This window comes from Schistocerca cancellata, chromosome 4 (genome assembly GCF_023864275.1).
Source record: "Schistocerca cancellata isolate TAMUIC-IGC-003103 chromosome 4, iqSchCanc2.1, whole genome shotgun sequence".
Taxonomy (NCBI): domain Eukaryota; kingdom Metazoa; phylum Arthropoda; class Insecta; order Orthoptera; family Acrididae; genus Schistocerca; species Schistocerca cancellata.
The window spans coordinates 301,646,273-301,668,884 of record NC_064629.1 but is presented as its reverse complement, the minus strand read 5'-3'; the positions used below and the strand labels follow the sequence as shown (position 1 = coordinate 301,668,884).

General features: G+C 38.6%; 1 protein-coding gene across 2 annotated transcripts in view; it reads right to left on the bottom strand.

The window, feature by feature from the left end:
* LOC126183295 (GTPase-activating protein and VPS9 domain-containing protein 1) overlaps positions 1–22,612 on the bottom strand; it is a 303,063-nt gene that overhangs the window by 140,544 nt on the left and 139,907 nt on the right. For both annotated transcript variants that reach the window (XM_049925134.1, XM_049925135.1), the window contains exons 12-14: positions 18,045–18,197; positions 12,503–12,682; positions 6,722–6,867 (exon numbers count right to left, since the gene is read on the bottom strand). In XM_049925134.1, the coding sequence (XP_049781091.1) occupies positions 6,722–6,867; positions 12,503–12,682; positions 18,045–18,197 (479 nt within the window). The remainder of the gene's footprint in view (positions 1–6,721; positions 6,868–12,502; positions 12,683–18,044; positions 18,198–22,612) is intronic.

Sequence of the window (22,612 nt, the reverse complement as noted above, 5' to 3'; positions counted from 1 at the left end):
CAGAATTTTGCAAAGAGCATACTTTAATCATTGTGAACACTTGGTTAAGTAATCATGTAAGAAAGTTGTGTATGAAAAAAAGACTTAGTTCTGACAAAATATTTCACTTGGTGTGCAAGATGTATGAGACAAGGGAAATACCCCCAAGTTTCAAGTAGAATGTAATAATTCCAATAGGCTATTTTCCTATGTGAAAAAAATCATTTGGGCTGATGATATTCTGTCTGATTACAGCACTTAATAGCATTTACAGTAAATGTTCTCACAAATTATGTTATTTTTATGTAACTAAAGCTTTAAAATCATTAAATATCAAGAGCTGCTCACATGATCAACATGCTCTCTCATTGTCTCATGCTCAGGTGACATCACAGGCTAGGAGTGAGGCGAAGCTACACTGAGGTGCCAAAGATACTGGTATAGGCATGCATGTTCAAATATAGAGATATGTAAACAGGCAGAATACGACACTGTGGTCGGCAATGCCTATATAACATAACAAGTGTCAGGCACAGTTGTTAGATCAGTTATTGCTGCTACAATAGCAGGTTATCAAGGTTTAAGTGAGTTTGAAAGTGGTGTTATAATAGGCTCACGAGCGATGGGACACAACATCTCAGAGGTAGCGATGAAGTGGGGATTTTCCCATATGACCATTTCACGAGCGTACTGTGAACATCAGGAGTCCAATAAAACATCAAATCTCCAACATCGCTTTGGCCGGAAAAAGATCCTGCAAGAACAGGACCAACGATGATGGAAGAGAATCGTTCAACATGACAGAGGTGCAACCTTCCCGCAAATTGCTGAAGATTTCAATCCTGGGCCATCAACAAGTGTCAGCATGCGAACCATTCAACGAAATATCATTGACATGGGCTATCGGAGCTGAAGGCCCACTCACGTACGCAAGACTGCATGACACAAAGCTTTATGCCTCGTCTGGGCCGGTCAACACCGACATTGGACTATTGATGACTACAAACATGTCACCTGGTCGGACAAGTCTCATTTCAAATTGTATCAAGTGGAAGGATGTGTACGGGTATGGAGATAACCTCATGAATCCATGGACCCTGGACGTCAGCAGGGGACTGTTCAAGCTGGTGGAGTCTCTGTGACGATGTGGTGTGTGTGTGTGTGTGTGTGTGTGTGTGTGTGTGTGTGTAGTTGGAGTGATATGGGACCCCTGATATATTTAGATATGACTCTGACAGGTGACATGTATGTAAGCATCCTGCCTGATCACCTGCATCCATTCATGTACAATGTGAATTCTGATGGACTTGGACAATTCCAGCAAGACAATGCAACATACCACACATTCAAAATTTGCTACAAAATGACTCCAGGAACACTCTTCCAGGTTTAAGCACTTCTGTTGGCCACCTAACTCCCCAGACATGAACATTATTGAGCATATCTGTGATGCCTTGCATCGATCTGGCGACCACAGCAGACACAGCAACATCACACTACCTGAGACACAACTGCAATTATCTCCATGATTACTGATATGTGGCCTTGGGCACAGATTGCGGAGGGAACAACTTGGGATGGGAGAGGATATAAGTCGGCCATGTGCCCTTCAGGAGCTTATTTCATCAATGCACCTGATGATGGCGACACAACATGTCTGATCGCCAAAATATTGTGCCTGTTGGACACTATGGACTGGCAGTACACCCATGGACTGTATTATCAACAAATATGCTTGGAGAAACTGAAGAATCACAAAAGCTTTCAGGTATGCTGATTACATTGTAATTCAGTCGAAGACAGCAAAGGGCTTGGAAGAACAGTTGAATGCAATGGACATTGTCTGGAAAGAAGGATATAAGATAAATATCAACAAAAGCAAAAGAAGAGTAATGGAATGTAGTCGGATCACATCAGGTGATGCTGAGACGATTACATTAGGAAATGAGATACTAGGAGTAGTAGATGCACTTTGCTATTTGGGCAGTAAAATATCTTACGACAGCTGACGTAGAGAGGATATAAAATTAGACTGGCATTGGCAAGAAAAGGTGGAGGGAAATTTGTTAACATCAAGCATTAATTTAAGTGTTTTCCTGGGGTGTAGCCTTGTGTCGAAGTGAAATATGGCAATGATAAAAACTTAAGCTGAAGGGACAGATATCTATTTTGTCCATTGCACTTTCTTTTTTATCACAAACACAGAAGTAAATGTGGGGGGATAAAAACTGTAGAGGGTCCAAGAAATGAATACAGTAAGCAGGTTCAAATGAACATCGGTGGCAATAATTAATCTGGAAAAGAAGAGGCTTGCACATGATGTTGTAGTGTGGAGAACCACATCAAACCAGTCTTTGGACTGAAGATCACACCAACAACAATAATAACAACAACAATAAGAAGAATATTTTCTTTATTACAAGAACATTAAAAAAAAGTTACTGCTGCTAGGTTAGAATTCTGGTGGTGAAAACAGTACCTGAATCAACCTTTTGGGAACTGGGCTGTCACCCTTGTGGGTTAAATAGGAATTGCAATTTCAAATGTATGTGCAGGCAGAACTAAAGTATGTGCAGGCAGAACTGAATGGGCTCTTAATCATATTATAATTAATGTGGCTTATGCCTGACTTGGAAGTGAGAAACCATGTATTAAGGAACTTTGAGCAGTCTCTGATAGAAGTAATGTGAATAGCTCAAGCCCACAAAACTGACTGCACAGTCCAAAGCTTGTTTTACAATGGAAGACGATGTTACAGCAGTCAGTTCTCTAGCGCCAGTCATGCGGGATGTAATTCCATCCTTAGCAGACACAATACTTGTTTCATCATCTGGATGACTCCACATACACCGCACCAGAGCTGATGGGCCACAGTCGCAGCAGTAGCAGCGTTTCCAGGCTGTAAATATTGTTTTCAGTAGCCACGCTGGCAGCGCGTGCAATCTTTGGGACACAACATGCCACGAATGTGGCAAAAAGAAAGATTTGCAAAAGGCACATTTTATCAGATCAGCTGTAAATATACCCAAACTTGAGAAAGTGAATTCAGTGTCTGGTACCGAGCACTGCGGGTTTCAAATCAGCGCCAGACGGAATGGACCTCGATTACCACTAGATGTCTCCGCAGCTGTTGTGCTGTAAGCCGTATCTGCACACATTCCTGGCCCGCATATAACGTGAGGGTGCCACAGTGGAGCACGTGGTCCCAGCAGCCAATAGTAAGGTACCCTATCCTGTATTTAAGCGCCTGCCTCTCATTCAGCTAGGCAGTCTGATATTCGTGAGAGTTTATCAACATCTCACCTACAGACAGCATGTTTACATTACTTTTTTTCCGTGTATGTGTGGACATTGCGGATTCGTTAGGTTGTCACTTGTGACCCCATTGCTTCTTGCGTGTTGTTGTTTGTAAGGTCTTGCTCAGTTGTCCATCATTGTTCATGTCCATCCTTTCCCGTTCCTTTGTTTGTTCGTGGGCTGCTCCCATTTGGTCCCGCCACGCTTTGTTCTCGGCAACCCCGTGACCAGAACAGTTGTTGTTACAAAAGAGTGAGCGATCAGTTTACAGCAATGCAGACTTCTCAGAACAAAGCCTACAAAATTTAGTTAAATGCATTCACTGGCAAACGACCTGTAATGGTGCCACCTTTGAAAGTACCAAGACAAATCTCTGGGCCCATGGATGTCATCACATGATTTTGCTAGGGAAGTTTTCAGTTTTACTTAATTATGATCAGGTCACTCATCCAGCAAATTTTCTGATGGTATCTGACCTCAAAGCGGACAATGTCTTTGGGATAGAGACTTTCCATGTTTTTGGATTTATGGTTCATGAAACAGTGCACACCATGCAATCTGAAGCAAAGGGCCATGTGGCACCTTACAATCTCTCTGTCATAGCTATGCCAAAATCTTCCCAACTGGATTCGGGATTCCGAGCTTGTGGCACTCTAAAGCGATGGCTGCCCTAGGTTTTTTCAAAGCTTGTCAGTGCCTTTGACTCTAAATGATGCCTTCAAAACAGAGCTGAACAAACTCACTCATGACAATGTGTTAACACCTAGCCCCCATAGTGTATGGGCCACTCCCCTGGTAAAAGTACGTAAACACAATGACATGTTGAAACTTTGTGCTCATCTTAGAGTAATAATAAATGTACAAGCCTAAGTGGAAACTTAATTCTCTACCATCCCAGATGAACTCTTTACAAAATTAGGCCACAGTACCTTAGTAAGTAAACCTGACCTCACAGAGGCATATTTTGTAATATCCTTTGACACAGTTTCACAAGCTTACCTAGTACTCAATACAAAATATGGTTTATACCATTTCAGTCAATTGTCTTTCAAGATTTTGTTGGCCCAGACTATATTCCAGCATTTTATGGATCAATTAATACAAGGTGTTATATAAACTGTGCCACATACACTACGTGACCAAAAGTATCCGGACACCTGGCTGAAAATGACTTACAAGTTCGTGACGCACTACATCAGTAATGCTGGAATTCAGTATGGTGTTGGCCTTGACGACAGCTTCCTCTCTCACAGGCATATATTCAATCAGCTGCTGGAAGGTTTCTTGGGGAATGACAGCCCATTCTTCATGGAGTGCTGCACTGAGGAGAGGTATCGATGTTGGTCAGTGAGGTCTGGCATGAAGTCGGCGTTCCAAAAAATCCCAAAGGTGTTCTATAGGATTCAGGTAAGGACTCTGTGTAGGCCAGTCCATTACAGGGATGTTATTGTCATGTAACCACCCTGCCACAGGCAATGCATTATGAACAAGTGCTCGATCGTGTTGAAGATTGCAATCGCCATCCCCGAATCGCTCTTCAACAGTGGGAAGCAAGAAGGTGCTTAAAAAATTAATGTAGGCCTGTGCTGTGATAGTGCCATGCAAAACAACAAGGGGTGCAAGCCCCCTCCATGAAAAACATGGCCACACCATAACACCACCACCTGCAAATTTCATTGTTGGCACTACACATGCTGGCAGATGACGTTCACCAGGCATTTGCCATACCCACACCCTGCCATCAAAACGCCACAGTGAGTACCGTGATTCATCATTTCACACAACATTTTTCCACTGTTCAACTGTCAAATGTTTACGCTCCTTACACCAAGCAAGGCGTTGTTTGGCATTTACCGGTGTGATGTGTGGCTTATGAGCAGCCACTCAAACAAGAAATCCAAGTTTCCTCACCTCCCGCCTAACTGCCATTGTACTTGCAGTGGATCCTGATGCAGTTTGGAATTCCTGTGTGATGGTCTGGATAAATGTCTGCCTATTACACATTACAATCCTGTTCAACTGTTGGCGGTCTCTGTCAGTCAACAGACAAGGTCAGCTTGTACACTTTTGTGCTGTATGTTTTCCTTCATGTTTCCACTTCACTATCACATCAGGAACAGTGGTCCTAAGGATGTTTAGGAGCGTGGGAATCTTGTGTACAGACGTATGACACAAGTGACACCCAATCACCTGACCACATCCGAAGTCTCATGATGTCTAATGACTACTGAGGTCGTTGATATGGAGTACCTGGCAGTAGGTGACAGCACAATGCACCTAATATGCAAAACGTATGTTTTTGGGGGTGTCCGGATACTTGTGACCACATAGTGTATCTTTGTGATATCTTGGTTACAACTCCAGAGGAGCATCTCCTCAGCCTCAAGGTCTTGTTTCAGAGGCTGGCAGTGAAAGAACTAAAATGCAACCTGTGCAAGTGTTTCTTCCTGCAATCATCCCTGATACATTTGGGTTTCAACTTCTTGATCAATGGACTCCAACAAATGGAAGATTATGTCACAGCAACAAACCACAAGGAGATAAAGACTAACACTACATCTCATGCCCTTTGTGGTCTTCTAGCAACTTACAGGGCCACCACGATTTAAAGATGCACCCCGGCAGAGGGACTTCATGTCCATCCTCACCACTCCCATTCAGATATGCTGTGCCCACAGTTGGCACATGTCAATGTCAAGCAGCTGGCGCAACGTTATTGTCAACCACCAGGGTGCCACTACCCAGAGGGTGCATTTCACCAGGGGCACACTCTAAGAATCCAGCTCCGAATTGTCATGTGATCTGTGGAGTGTGCAGAGAGTGTGTTATTGGTTTGACTAAGGTGTTTCTACTGTAGACTGTCTGTCATAGGCCGAACTCTGATCTGGCATGGACTGGACTTTGCTTTGTAATAAGGACTTAAAGATAGCTTGCAACATTTCCAAAGGGCATACTGTGCACAACTCTTGTGAATAAATCAGCGCGAGTTCCTGCCAGTTTCATATGTAACTTCCATTTTGTTACTGTAATAAGTAACCTACCAATTATGTTTGCAAGGGGTTCTCTTAATATAACAGATCTTATTTCACCCACTCATCCCTTATCTCTTTTTGTGAAACATACCTAGCAATTCAGTGTTTCATCACATTGTCTGAAATTCATTTTTCACACCTATTCCTCCTTGTATATTATCTTGCAACACTTATGACTTCCCTGTCACTAAAACTGCCCATATTTTAAGTGAATAAGTAAGTTAAGAAAGTAGAGAGCAACCAGAATGTGTTGGAGATACATACAAAATCTATGTATATTTAACATCATTAAAAATATAAGTTATGTATGTTAACTAAGTCACCACTGTTTTCAAAATGAGGAAGCAGTCCTAAAATTCACGCTACACGAAAACACTTTTTCCACAATGTTCACTAATATTTCTAATACATACCACTGCAGCTTCTGCCAATTGATTTAACGCTGTTTCTTGGGCACTTGTAGGAAAGTTACGTTCTGATGATTGCTCTATGGTTTCACTATCACTTGCAAGAACATCTGTACTCCAAGTGTCACTGACCATTGACACAGTTTCATCACCTGTAAACAATATATATACATATTGTTATTTATTACATCAGTTTTTTAAGTAGAAGTCGACATAGCACACCTGCTTCCTGAAATCTATTTCCTTCAAAAACAGAAAATCAACGGCACAAATTGTTATTGGTTTCCCCCGAATGAAAGTATGGAGATCACAGAAACAAATTAAAGTAGAAAATTGAGAAAGCATTTTAAATGTCTGCTAATTTTAATATTTCATCATAAAACTTTTAAGTATAGCTACATCTTTTTTTGAACATAACAAATGAAACATTACAGAAAGTTACTGCATTCAGTTCAAAGCTATGACTTTTGAAAAATTTGTCAAAAACAGCAGTCCAGCTGAGCCATCCAGGGTGATTGAGGTGTTGGGTTGTTTTGAGGAAGGAGACCAGACAGTGAGGTCATCGGTCTCATCGGATTAGGGAAGAACAGGGAAGGATGTCGGCCGTGCCCTTTCAAAGGAACCATCCCAACATTTGCCTGGAGCGATTTAGGGAAATCACGGAAAACCTAAATCAGGATGGCCAGACACGGGATTGAACCGTCATCCTCCTGAATGTGAGTCCGGTGTGCTAACCACTGCGCCACCTCACTCCATGAATGAGGTGTCTCAGATGTGTTAATCACCATGGGAAAGATATTATTATCAACAGAAAAGAAGAAAAAAAACTAACATCTTAAGAGAAAGCTGTAATGTGTGTGAAATCACGAATACACGCACAAGTTAAATATATGGTACATAACCAGTTCAATGAACTCCTTCTAATGTACTGCATAACGAGAAAAGTCTTGTTTTGGCTTGAGTTATGTAGTCTCTCCCTGCATTTATCATGTATGATATAAGTACATATATGTTCTGCTCATTAGGTAGGTCCTATATGAACAAAATGTGTACTAAAATATTTGTGAGAAGTTTGTCTATTATGTGATATAGCCATATCCAGAGGTTTTAATTTGTATAGCGAAAAGCATACACACATGGAGTGAATGTAGACATCAAGCTATGCTTTAGATCGATCTGTTACCCCAACCTTTATTTAACATTCACATTCATTGGCTTGACTAACTCATAACCAAACTGTCTTCTTCATTATAATCTAGGTCTCGGACTATGCTACAGTTATGTATGTCATTATAACCAAGATTCCAGAAAAACAGGGGGAGGGGAGAGCATCCTAACACTTTAGTCCTCTCTAGCCCTTTATGCAGAACATCACTTACATTAAAAAACACCTATACCTTTCCATGTAAGCTCTCATTTCCCTTTTTCTTTTTTTCTTTCTTTTTTTTTTTTTTTTTAGGCTGGCGTCAACAAAATATTTCCACATCTGGGGGAGAAAGTTGGTAATAGAAACTTCATGAGAAGGTTCCACCACAGTGAAAAATGCCTTTGTTTTAATGATATCCACCCAAAATACAGCTTCATTTGAGTGACACACTGTCCCCTATATCAAAATAATACAAAACGTGCTGTAGTCCTTTGAACTTTCTCAATGTACTCTGTCAGTCCTATCTGGTAAGGATCCCACACTGCACAGCAGTGTTCTAAAAGAGGATGGACAAGCAGAGCATATGCAGTCTCTTTAGCAGATCTGTTACATTTTCTAAGTGTCCTGCCAATAAAACACAGTCTTTGGTTAGCCTTCCCCACAACATTTTCTGTGTGTTCCTTCCAATTTACGTTGTTTGTAATTCTAATGTCTAGATATTTAGTTGAATTTATGGCCTCTGAATTTGACTGATTTATCACGTAATCAAAGTTTAACAGATTCACTTTTAGCACTCATGTGGATGACCTCACATTTTTTGTTACTGAAGGTCAACTGCCAATTTTTGCACCATACAAATATATTTTCTAAATTGTTTTGACCTTTTGATGACATTACTAGTCGATAAACAACAGTATTATCTGCAAACACCCTAAACAGCTACTCGGATTGTCTCCTAAATCATTTATACAGCTAAGGAACGGCAAAGGGCCTATAACACTGCCTTGGGGAATGCCAGAAATCACTTCTGTCTAACTCGATGGCTTTCCATCAATTACTACAAACTGTGACCTCTATGAAAGGAAATCACAGATCCAGTCACACAACTAAGACGATATTCCATAAGCATGCAATTTCACTGCAAGCCATTTGTGTGGTACAGTGTCAAAAACCATCTGGAAATCTAAAAATACTGAATCAATTTTAAATCCCTTGTCAATAGTACTCAACACTTCATGTGAGTAAAGAGCTAGTTCTGTTTCACAAGAACTAAGTTTTCTAAAACCGGGTTGACTGTGTGTCAATAGATGTAATGTATAATGTTCGAAAACAATGTATGTTACAAAATCCTGCTGCATACTGACGTTAATGATATAGGTCTGTAATTTAGTACATTAATCCTACTACCTTTCTTGAATATTGGTGTGACCTATGTAACTTTACAGTTTTTGGGTACGGATCTTCCGTCGAGTGAATGGTTTTATGTGATTGTTAAGGAAGGAGGTATTGTATCAGCATACTCTGAAAGGAACCTGACTGGTATACAGTCTCGACCAGAAGAGCTGCTTTTGTTAGGTGATTTAAGTTGCTTCACTATTCCGGGGATGTCTACTTCTACGTTACCCATGTTTGCAGCTGTTCTTGGTTCGAATTCTGGAATATTTACTTCATGTTATTTGGTGAAGGAATTTTGGAAAGCTGTGTTTAGTAATTCTGCTTTATGCAGCATTGTCGTCGATAGTATTTCCATTGCTATCAAGCAGAGAAGGTGTTGATTGTGTCTTGCTGCTACCATACTTCACATACGACCAGTATCTCTTTGGATCATTTATCAAGTATTAGCAAACAAAAGCCAAATTCAATGTCAACTACTAAACTAATTGTTCTGTTCTTTATTCCACTGTAATACCATTTGATGCCAACAAATCAATAGACTCACCAAGTGCACATGACACAATGAAGTTGGTGGTTGTGTTGCATGTATGGTCAGGTCTAAACAAGTACAAAATCTTGGTGTGACGGGCCTACCCATACCTTCAAACTACAAAACTTTCTTAGTGTAGCTTCTAAATAAAACTAGTTTATTTTTATATGCAATTTATTATGCATATATCTGAATTATTTCACTCAAATTTATTCTTGCAAGCACAATACTTATCTGTGGTTCCCATTCTCCTATTCATTGCACTTTAATGTCCTCCATCATATGTGCAACCTATTCCTTTTTTGCTGAAGCTATTGCAATTCCCATCCCAAACAAACGTGATGTTTAAATCAAAATTGTGTAGCAATACTCTTCAACTGACTGTACAATACAATTTTGTTTTGTTTTGTGCTGATGTCCACCTCAAGTTTAGATGGAACTCTCACATAATCACAGTACGTTTCCCGCAATATTAATATTACATGACAGTTTTTTTTTTTAATCCTTCACCCATACACCATTTTTTCTCCATACAGCAAATTCTTAAAAAAACATTTCAAAAGAAAATAACATATATGAATGACACCATTATCTTGTTATTTTGTAACAATCGTCAGGATTTGGCCTTTTCCACTCTACAGGGTGTTACAAAAAGGTACGGCCAAACTTTCAGGAAACATTCCTCATAAACAAATAAAGAAAAGATGTTATGTGGACATGTGTCTGGAAATGCTTAATTTCCATGTTAGAGCTCATTCTAGTTTCGTCAGTATGTACTGTGCTTCCTCGAATCACCGCCAGTTGGCCCAATTGAAGGAAGGTAATGTTGACTTTGGTGCTTTTGTTGACATGTGACTCATTGCTCTACAGTACTAGCATCAAGCACATCAGTACGTAGCATCAACAGGTTAGTGTTCATCACGAACGTGGTTTTGCAGTCAGTGCAATGTTTACAAATGCAGAGTTGGTAGATGCCCATTTGACGTATGGATTAGCATGGGGCAATAGCCGTGGCGCGGTACGTTTGTATCAAGACAAATTTCCAGAACGAAGGTGTCCCGACAGGAAGACGTTCGAAGTAACTGATCGGCGTCTTAGGGAGCACAGAACATTCCAGCCTATGACTCGCGACTGGGGGAAAACCTACAATGGTGAGGACACCTGCAATGGACGAGGCAATTCTTCGTGCAGTTGACGATAACCCTAATGTCAGCGTCAGAGAAGTTGCTGCTGTACAAGGTAACGTTGACCACGTCACTGTATGGAGAGTGCTATGGGAGAACCAGTTGTTTCCGTACCATGTACAGTGTGTGCAGGCACTATCAGCAGCTGATTGGCCTCCACGGGTACGCTTCTGCGAATGGTTCATCCAACAATGTGTCAATCCTCATTTCAGTGCAAATGTTCTCTTTACGGATGAGGCTTCATTCCAACGTGATCAAATTGTAAATTTTCACAATCAACATGTGTGGGCTGACGAGAATCCGCACACAATTGTGCAATCACGTCATCAACACAGATTTTCTGTGAACATTTGGGCAGGCATTGTTGGTGATGTCTTGATTGGGCCCCATGTTCTTCCACCTACGCTCAATGGAGCACGTTATCATGATTTCATACGGGATACTCTACCTGTGCTCCTAGAACATGTGCCTTTACAAGTATGACACAACATGTGGTTCATGCACAATGGAGCTCCTGCACATTCAGTCGAAGTGTTCGTACGCTTCTCAACAACATTCGGTGACCGATGGGTTGGTAGAGGCGGACCAATTCCATGGCCTCCACGCTCTGCTGACCTCAACCCTCTTGACTTTCATTTATGGGGGCATTTGAAAGCTCTTGTCTATGCAACCCCTGTACCAAATGTAGAGACTCTTCGTGCTCGTATTTTGGACGGCTGTGATACAATACGCCATTCTCCACGGCTGCATCAGCGCATCAGGGATTCCATGCAATGGAGGGTGGATGCATGTATCCTTGCTAACAGAGGACATTTTGAACATTTCCTGTACAAAGTGTTTGAAGTCACACTGGTACGTTCTGTTGCTGTGTGTTTCCATTTCATGATTAATGTGATTTGAAGAGAAGTAATAAAATGAGCTCTAACATGGAAAGTAAGCATTTCCGGACACATGTCCACATAACATATTTTCTTTCTTTGTGTGTGAGGAATGTTTCCTGAAAGTTTGGCCGTACCTTTTTGTAACACCCTGTATAATACAAAGAAGTCACATTCACATTCATTAAGCCAATTTCTTTAAGATTACCCTAAATGGCTGAAAGTTGCATACTGGATCATGGAGGATCTATTACATCAGCCTAGTACACAAGCAATCATTGAGTACAGTATACATCTGAGATCATACTATGGTAACACTGTACCCAAAAATATTTAGTGTCAGTCACGATAAACAAGAAGGTGGCCATTCTTGCAGATCAATCATTTAACATTAAGCTGCAGAGGAAGTGTTTCCAGCTGTTCCCCACAACTGATTCATATCAATTACTTTTATTCCAAGTCACTTTGTTACAGATATCCAGGAGGGAAATTTTTGGATTAACTATATTTGAACACGTAAAATGATCATTATGATAAAATCTGTGAATTTCTCAAATTTTTAGTACATCACATCTAGCACTTGTTCACTTGTCTACACTTATAGGAAACAGAAGAAAACATACAATACAAATTAAGCACAATGAGTTGCCTTACCTTCAAGAAGTTTTTTGATTTCAAACTTTCCAAATTTGTCATCTATATCTGTGCGACTTTGTTTGCTTGCAGCTTCTGCAGAAAAATCTAAGGACTGCCGTTGCTCCCCACTGACGCTCCTCATTGCACCTGCGGCACCATCTTCACCTTCTGTAATTTGTGAGGATGGTGTATCTCTACCTGCAATGACAAATTTCATTGTATTAGCTAAATTAGCAAAAACATTTAAAGCAAAGAAACCCACATCCAACATAGATCTCATCTTCAGACAAACCACATTTTCATGAAAATCCCCATAACTTCTCAATGAAAGATGTACATTTTCACAGTGCGCTCTTACTGGTGTCTCTTTCTACAGACACCCATGACTTACACAAAAACTTGAATATAAAAAAAAATGTCATTTTGGGGTGGGTTGGGTGGGGTATTAAAGGGGAAGTGGTAGAGGGGCAGGCAAGTGAAATCAGAGATATAGGTAATGATGTGGGCCAAAAAGTCAGAAGATCTGGAAAGACAAGAGGGAGTATGCAATAGTGAGACACTGCTGGGAAATGGCCTCTGAGAGAGTCTGTTATGACATGATTACAAGAGTCTTCTTATGAACCACTATTTTTAGTTGGAGAGTTTTTCATACTAATGTTCTTATTTATGTGTGGTGTTAGTTCTTTTGCCTGTACATGTTCTTCACTTCACTTTTCTTTCTATCTACTCATCCTATTTCTTCCCTGTATTTGGGACTCTACTGCTGGAACATCCATTTCTTACAGTATTTTAGTCATTCAATTTTTTATTTTGCAATTTGGACATGGTTTGCTGGGGGAACCAGTAAATTTCAATTTTCTGGTACTTCATTTGTCTGGCCAAGGTGTCGATAATTACAGTATAGCTATTTACAGTATTTTCAATCTGCCTATGCAATTAAATACATTTTTATTTTGTTGCATATATAGATTCAAAATATTTCACGTAATTCAATGTTTCTTGTTTCAGTACCATGCTATGCAATAAATATAGGTAAGGGTACATAGTTGTTCTACTGGTAATAGAAGAAAACTGAAGTACCATAAACTATCATAATCTAAATTCATCTCATGTTCATAAATACTCACATGTTCACTTTACAATGTTGGATCACTAGAGATATACCCAACTGTCCTACAAACTTAATGTTTGTAGATGCACCATTCCAATCAGCATTTACTCTCCTGTCCAGTCAACTACAAGTGAATCAAGGACTTTGCAACATAAAAAAGGCCTAAAAATGTTTCAACAGCAGTCACACATCTTTCGTGCATGTTTCTTGCCACTTCAACAAAGGGTGCAGAGGCACCAGAAACAGCCAGCTCTCTAAAATTGTGCAGGTGAGACCTACATATAATATCATCACAATACACAAATTGAAGATGAATCAATAAAGAATAGGTTGCAAGAAACAATTAGACAAGAAACTGGTGAGTTAACTTGAGGGGGTACTTTGTAAACAAACCACAATGCCTCAGATAATTTGAGGTAGTCAGCTCAGGAACTTTGGTCACTTATGACTTATGAAACATTGTTTTCGTCCAATATTATATGTGAAATATACAACTGGATAACACCAGCCTTCAGACTGAATACTGTAACAACATCAAAAACAACAACAACAACAACAACAACCACCACCACCACCACCACCACCACCACCACCACCACCACCACCACCACCACAAAAAAAAACGAGGTGTACATTCACATGAAACTCTGACATGATTACCAACAGTTTACAGGGAGGAAGTAAATTAGAATTATCTCTTTGAAAGATAATACAAACTGTTTCCAAAAAGTAGGTGCACTAAATACAACACACACAGTTACAGTTTTGAACTGATGTTGCTGGCCAATATTCTGACTTAGAACATGAAAATGCACTCCAAAATCAGGCTTATCCTTCATTACACAGAATTTTTGGAGAGGTACACGGTTAGCACAGCTATTTCTATTTCAAGTAGCATTTCCAAAAAGTATATCCTCCCACCAAGAAATCATCATTGGCAGTACTGGGTATTGACCCTGAGTCCTCCATACCGGTATCAAATGTGCTGATCATTCAGTTGTGGAAGAGGATGAACATACTAAAAACTTGAACCAATGTGTAACACCATCCTTGATGCTCAGAACAGTACCATACAAAAAAAATCTTAATATGTGGATGTGATACTGGCAAATGCACTGCCTAATACCATCACTGGTCTTCTGACAACCAATTTAAAACAAATCTTACAAGAATAACAACAATTTTAAAATTCATGTAAAACAAGAAACAAAATCTATGCAAAATATAATGTTTGAAAGTGAAATGTTTAAGGACACTTCAATAGTGCAAATAGAGGAATTGGTGTTTAATTCTAGAAAAACTAACACACACTATGTAGATGTAATTGTTTTAATTACTGCCAAATACACACAGGGACATTCTCTACATGAATTAAAGAAAAAACCATGGTAGTTACTGTATGCATTATATCTCAAAGTCAAACGTGTGCATATCAATTACAAGGAAGAGCGCTGGTCATCCAAAAAATCGGTACATGAGAATGCTGATATCATTTTCTTAACACTCTCTGGTAGAGGTTAGGAAGGGGGCGTTTCTTGGATTATTTTCTAAAAAATTGCAAAATGGGGATGCATACCATGTTTCAAGAATTGTTCCTTCTTTGCTATTGTTGTCGGTAACAAGTGGATGCAATGAGAGTGAGTCACTGTGAAACTACCAATCCGCACTGGACCAAGTGGGGCACACTCAAAAACACTGTAATATTTTATTTAAAAACAACATAAAATCATGAATTTTTTAACAGCATTAACTTTTAATTAATACTATTGGACCAAAGCACCATTTAAAATTTATTTTACATTTTTCTACTATTGTAGACATAAACAACCAAGTACTGTTCCAAATGCTCGGTAGTAAGATTGTGTCTTTGATCACTCAAAACATTTTTATAAGCAGAAAAGGACAGTTCTACATCAACTGAGGTAACTGGACAGTATTTGAATTTGAGTGCTGTGTTGACACTTATTATTTCTGGTAAAAGTTCACCCATCCCATCAATAAAACTGTCAATTTGGCACAAGAGTTCGAAGCCTGGGTTATTGTTTAAAATGTTTTCAAATTTTTTAAGTTTTCTTGTGAATACCTTCGGCAGTGAAGAGTTTCCTTGAATACTTTTATTCATTAACTGAATAGATTCATTCAATGCCAAACCTTGAGTTTCAAGCTTTTGAACACTTGCAGGTATATGGGAAATACTAGTGCTAATCACAGCTATGTCTTTTTCAATACCTGAATCATTAAAAGCTTCCTTGCTCTGGCAAACTGCCAAAGCCTCTGCACATTGAAGTTGTTTACCACCCCTCTAATGGTCTCGAAGTGTCAGTTGTAAAACAACACAGCTTCGACCCATATACCCAACGAGTTATCACTGGTTGAGGAGGTAAAGGCACATTTGGTAATTTTTCTTTGTAGGTCCTGATGTGAGAAGGGGCCTTTAGAAACACTTTCTTTGTGGATGAAATCAATTTATTTACATTCACAAATATGGAACGTACTTTTTCAGAGAGGCGATTTACTCCATGAGCAAAGCATGTCACATTAATCAAACTGGGATAAAATACTTGGAGGGCTTTTCCTGCTTTGATCGTTTATGGAGCAGCATCTGAAAGAAACACAGACACCCTTTTATCTGCAGAATATTCTGGAAATATTTTTCCAACACTCTCACTCCAAATCTGGCAATCATAAAATGATTTACTTTTTCAAGTTCTTTGCAGGCAGCTAAATAGGAAGACGAAGGCTCTTCTTTTAAAGCACCAACAATTAAATCTGCAATGTAACAGCCACAAGTGTCTGTAGTTTTGTCAACTGAAATTCAAATAATGCTATCCTTGAGATCATTGCATATTTCTTCGAGAACATCTACATAAATTGTCAATATGTAATTTTTACGCAATGTTGATTCATCTGGTATATTTTGATTCAAGCAATATTTGCACAGGAAGCCTTTGAGGATAGGGTTTGTAAGTTTGTGAAGAGGAATATTGCTTGGAATGAATGCTTCACATAGATCTATGTGAAACCGACTTTTTTGGTTACCTTTGGACAAACCCTGCTACTGCAACTTGCTGTTGTCAGAAGTTGTTGTCATGGTACTTTCTTCTGCAATGCTGCGATATGAAGACTTGTCTTGACATGCTGGTCTATTTGAAACTTTTTTTGCATGAAGCACAAACTTGACACTATAAAACAATTCCGTGATACATAAATGTTCCAGGATGGTAACTATACACGAAACAACGTTCACTGTTTTGGGCGGTATGACGCACAACACATTACATACTACATGTCGTAAACACCTTAACTGTGTACAAGTAAATAGAAAGCTAAACTGAAGCAATGGACACGCGTACAGTATGACGGCAAAGGAGATTAACAAGGGGTGCAGGTGCAGGAGCTTGGACTCTGTCTACCTGCTCCTGTTCCTCTTCTGTAATGATTTCGCTAGGCAGAGGCCTCTCGGTTCGCGATTACATGCAGTTCTAGGTCACGATCAATCTGTGAGATTATCAAAACTAGATCGAGATAGAGACTGCCTGTCTAAATTTTTAAAACATTGTAAACCTACAGCGAAAATATGCATCGCCACTAGTTTTTTGTTAAGATATGCAATAACCTGTGAAAAAGGAGTCAAATATGCAAATGCATATAATCCGGTCTCTACTGATAACACTCTTATCTCAAAACATGAGTAATTATTGAAATGCGAAACTAAACCACCACCTGTCTACATGAAGTGAAGAAAACAAGTGTGAATATCAAAAATCAAACAATAGGTTTTAGTTTGTACAATCATCAAATAAATCACAAATTCAGAAAACTTGACAAATATGCCTATTCCGTAACGAGTATCCAAGATTCACATAAGCATTTTTTCAAATGTCTATACAAGTTTTCTACAGGTGAATCAAAGCAAATGAAAATCTGAAACAGCTGACTACTTTCCAGAGGCATAATCAGTTTGGCCCTGAAGTTGTATTGCCAATAATGTACCACAAAAGAACAGCTATGAATATTTATCACCTGAGCTCTGTGGATTCAAAATATGTGTGTGCACAAATTTCACAGAATAAGTGCAGGTGTGGCACTGGTAAAACTGACCATACATTTGCCATAATTCTCAACTGACCACAGCTCAGCAAATTTCTCAAGAACAGTTGGTAATAACACAAGTAAAAAATGTATGGAGAATTGTTTGCTTGCAGTATTTGTACTCTGGATATTTTGGCACAAACAGCTGTGAGTTCATACTGGCAATTTTTCAAAATACTCACCTTTCTCATTCTTTATCTCTCACTCCAATCATAGTAACACATGTTGCTCTTCTGTAACTGTCTTTTATCCATATCTGATCCCTGGATATTGTCTCTTTCCATTTCCATTTATCAGTGACACCCAAATTGTTATTTTAGCGTCTACAAATACTTCACTTTTTTAATGGTAACGTACCTGATATATTAGGTGTTCCTCGACCAGATACATTTGCAGATACCATATCTGATAAGTTATCATTCTGATCTTCGTTTTCCAACTCCAGTGATGAAGCAACACTATGATTGGAAGCAGCTTCTGACACGGCTTCAAGATTATCACTTGTGTTACCTAGAATAGACAAATAAGAAAAAGTGAACCTGCTGCAGCAATTAACAACATAAAACATGTGCCTTTTACCCATTGTTGTTGTTTTGTTTTGTTTTTGTTTTACATAGCAATAAAATAACTTAATTTCCAAATGTACAGGGCATGGATTACTGATAGACTATACAAAATTGTAAAGTATTGATCTATACTAATAATAAAATTGTAAAACTGGTGTGTCTATCCGTTTGAACACACTAATCAGCAGAACTACTTAATGAATTATCAAGGGGTTTTCACGGATACCTTGAGCATAGCTTGGGGCAATGTATAGGTTTATTTAATCAAAATCTGATTTGTCTGAAAACCTTAATCACCAAAACCACCAAACAAAAATGTCGGGCTTGGTGGTCTAGAGGTAAAGCACGTGCCTGGAACCCGGGAGGTCATAGGGAGAATCTCAGTTGGACCACGGATTTTTGAGTCTTCATTTTAACTTCAGATTCACCTCTCAACAAAGTGAGGAGTCACCAGAAATGACACATAGTTCAGATACGACTAACTGTAGGTATTCTTTCCACAGTTGGACATGCAAGTCACTGAAGTGGTGTCCTGGTGTCCAATTGACCCATATCAAATAATAATTATAATTATCATTATCACTAAATAAATTTTCTTGAAGTTTTCACAGGTAACTTGAGCATAGCTTGGAACAACATATTGGAACGAGACAAAAATTATCACAATTTAAAGTGTAATTTAAGTGCTGTGATCATATTGTTGCAAATAAAGACTAATACTGAATTTACTTGGCTAGAATACATAGATTTACTGATTTCGCTTTGTGTATTAAAAACTTAACAACATTGCTTTGCTCTTTTCAATAATTTCATTTATATTATTTGCTAGAAAAAGCAGATTTATTATGTTCCCTTTGTGAGTTGGCTGCCTATTTGTCAGGTGTACATTGTGATTTAGATTTTGACTGCAAATAAAAACGCCTAAACAACAATCAACTGCCTCTGCATAACCTGAACAGTTACAAGACAGGACTATGCAGTCTCAAGAATCCAATGAAGATCGTGAGGCAACACTTGTTACAGCTCGAGAACATCTGGCTTTACTCACTCTTTGGAAGCTCCTTACAAAAGCAATGCGTGATGTTAATCTGATCGAGAGCATTACATATTATATTGCTCCTCAAACCCCCCCCCCCCTCCCCCCCCCCCCCCCTTTTGCTCACACAGGCTTGAAGTTGCTTCTCTCTAATGTAACATTACAGAAGCAGAATTTTTTATGGTAAGTGGGTCACGTGAGCAACTTTTTATACCCAAATCACACTGATTCCTAATGATTTACCATTTCCCTTAAACGCGTACAGCTCCCAATGAAATTATGTTACGCCATTACCATAAATAAACTGTGTGGTGCAGGCATGGCCCTTGGTGTCAGTTGCTTTTCGCAAGGCCAGCTCTATGTGGCTCTCTCCCATGTTAGTGAAGCAAGCAAGCAAGCAAGCTCTTTGATCATGTCCCCAATCATACTACTTCAAATGCTGCATACAAAGAAGCTTTAGTCAAAAATAAATTCCACAGATATAAAATCTCGATCACAGCTTTACATAAATACCTGCGCAATACAAGGTTTCTCAGCTGGTATAATATAAAATACTGACCATTTCTTTTCCATAAGATAAGTTACTTTTATTATAAAAGCTGTTCTATGCAGACAATTTTACTTTCAATCTTTAACTAAATTCTTGGAGATGACTCAATGAAGTTGGGACCAGTCACCGCAAGAATTTATAACCTTTTGTTGGATTTCATACAGCAGATAAAATGAAATATTAAGTGTACTAATAATCCCCGTTCATACTCTATTTTATAATTATGTCGAAAGTAACTTTGTTATCAGTTTTCATGTCAGAACCAACAGTATTTTGTTCCTTTTAATGGAAGAGTTTATGTTCTTAAAATTTCACTTGCACTGACTTCTCGTAAATAGTTGTACATATTCACCATAGATTCCTGCAGGTACTTTGGCATCATATCTTTAAGGTTAAAGGGATTTCACCGATAAAAAAAACTGGACAAATGCTATTAGGACTCTTGCTCTAAACTTAGTTACATATAAAAGGCCATTCTAAAAAGTAATGCCTCTGAATTTTTACTGTGAAAACTTTTAAAGCTTTTTAAAAATAACAAACATAATTAACATTCCACATCCTTATTTTTTATGTCTCCATACATATTTCACAATAGACATCCTGGAGAACCCACAACTTCATCCCTTCTTTTCAGATGGGGCCAAGTTGGAGGATGATCAATGACAGTGAACCCAAGGAGTCAGATTGTTACAGATGTCACAGTGCTCGTGTGTGGTCTGGCATTGTTCCACGTGTGGATGAACACTTTGAATTCAAAACTTGATTACAGCACATTGTTTCTCATGCACCGAAATAGTCATGTTACACACTGCTATATACATTACAATTCAGGGCCCTCTAGTGGCAGAGGGCTGCAAATATGTAGAAATAAAGAATAAAGATGTATAATGTTAATAATGTTTTAAGGTTTTTAACATGATTGTCAATCAGTGACTGATGTATAATACAAAATTTTGAAAAACACAGCCCTAGGTCACGAACACAATTAAGTTGTGACCTAGGTTTCGGTGTCACAAGGGACACCTTCTTCGGACAAAATTAAAACTAAATGTTACAGCATAACGTACCAAAAAATACGAAAGCTGTGGTCATACCTGACAGCATCAGATAGAATTAAAATGAAATGCAACAGAGGTGTAAGCCGCTAAGGACTGCCATATGTCCTCTGCTACAGTCAACACAATGTTTGTGCTGCAAGTTCGCCAGATGTCGTTACTGTAGGCGTACACATATTCTTCAATGATAATTGTACGATGTAAAATTAAAAGGGGGGCACAATCAGTAAATTCTGTAGTTGGTTTATGAGCTATAAAAGGCATTACAGTAATAAAAACCACTGAAATAAAACCTGACAAATGATAGATTGTTAAAAAGGAAAAAGTTAAGAGCCAGTACTTGACATATGCTCAAGTGGCGATATTTTAGATAATGACATAAATAATAAACAGCTTTCTAATTACACAGAATAATATAAAAATTATAAAACAAATAGCTAAAGGTCAATGAATGAAAATAGACTAAGATTATCTAGTTAATGAAGCATATTATATAAATAGAGAAGGAACCAGAACACACTAGCGTACTGTGCACAACGCATGAAAACAAAGTAAACATGTAAAGCACTCTATACTAGGTGAAACTGTCAGAAAGATATATAAAAACAGAGGAGCTCAGTGATTAAAGGAGAGCATTGTCAAACAAAGCAAAGTAGGCATTGGGCATGAAATCGTTCTGCCAATTAAGCACTTTTCTTGGCTCTTGTTTTTTCGCTTTATAAATTTCAAGCTCTTCTAACAAGTTAAGAGCACAGCCTCTTCCCACCCCGTGGAGAATATGCATACTACTCTCAATGTTCCCTATAGAATGACCAGTTTCAGATACATGCTATCCCAAAGCAGTTTTGTTCCTTGTCTGTGAATGTTCTTCAAGTCTGACATTAAAAGAGCAGCCCATCTGACCAATATAATACTTGTCACAGTTACTACAATCAATCTTGTATACTCCAGAGCCATCAAATTTGTCATACATTTTTTTCAGTTTGTTTTACTCGCTGTTTTAGGGCATTGTTAACCTGAAAGCCAAATTTACATCACTTTTCCTTGGATATTTTTGTATTTACAGGGACATTTTGCCGTCAAATTTCATAGGAATGGTTTTCATTCTGTCTTTACTGGTTCTATTTTGTTTGTGTGTGTGTGTGTGTGTGTGTGTGTGTGTGTGTGTGTGTGTGTGTGTGTGTCCGTCCGTCCGTCCGTCCGCTGTTTGTTATGTTTCTTTAGCCTACTGTATTGCCATTGAAATGTTTTTCCACAAGATGGGATCTGGAAGTTTCCTTACACTTATTTTTGTAATTTTTTCATTGTAGATAATCTGAAGATGCCTACCACAAACAAAATGTGAAATTGAAATTTGAAAATTAAACCTCTGCCACCAAGACTGGATTTTTCTCTCACATAAATTTCAACTTGATATCTTTATCCACTGCTGAGGAAAAGGGGATGGACAACAAAGTTACCCTAATAGAATTCCATTTTTACATATTGAGGTATGTAATCTTTAAAAAAAATCAATATTTACTGGTTTCATACAAAATAAAATTTTAGTGTTTGACTGCCTAACATATATAAATAAGTTGCAGAGTTAGGTCAGAACTCTTTTCTAGTTATCTATAGCTATAGCAGCAGAAATAGTATCCAGTTGACATTCGCTAAATAAAGGGGCCCCATTTTGAAACACAATTAGGTCACTGTGACTACCTCACACACATGAAGTA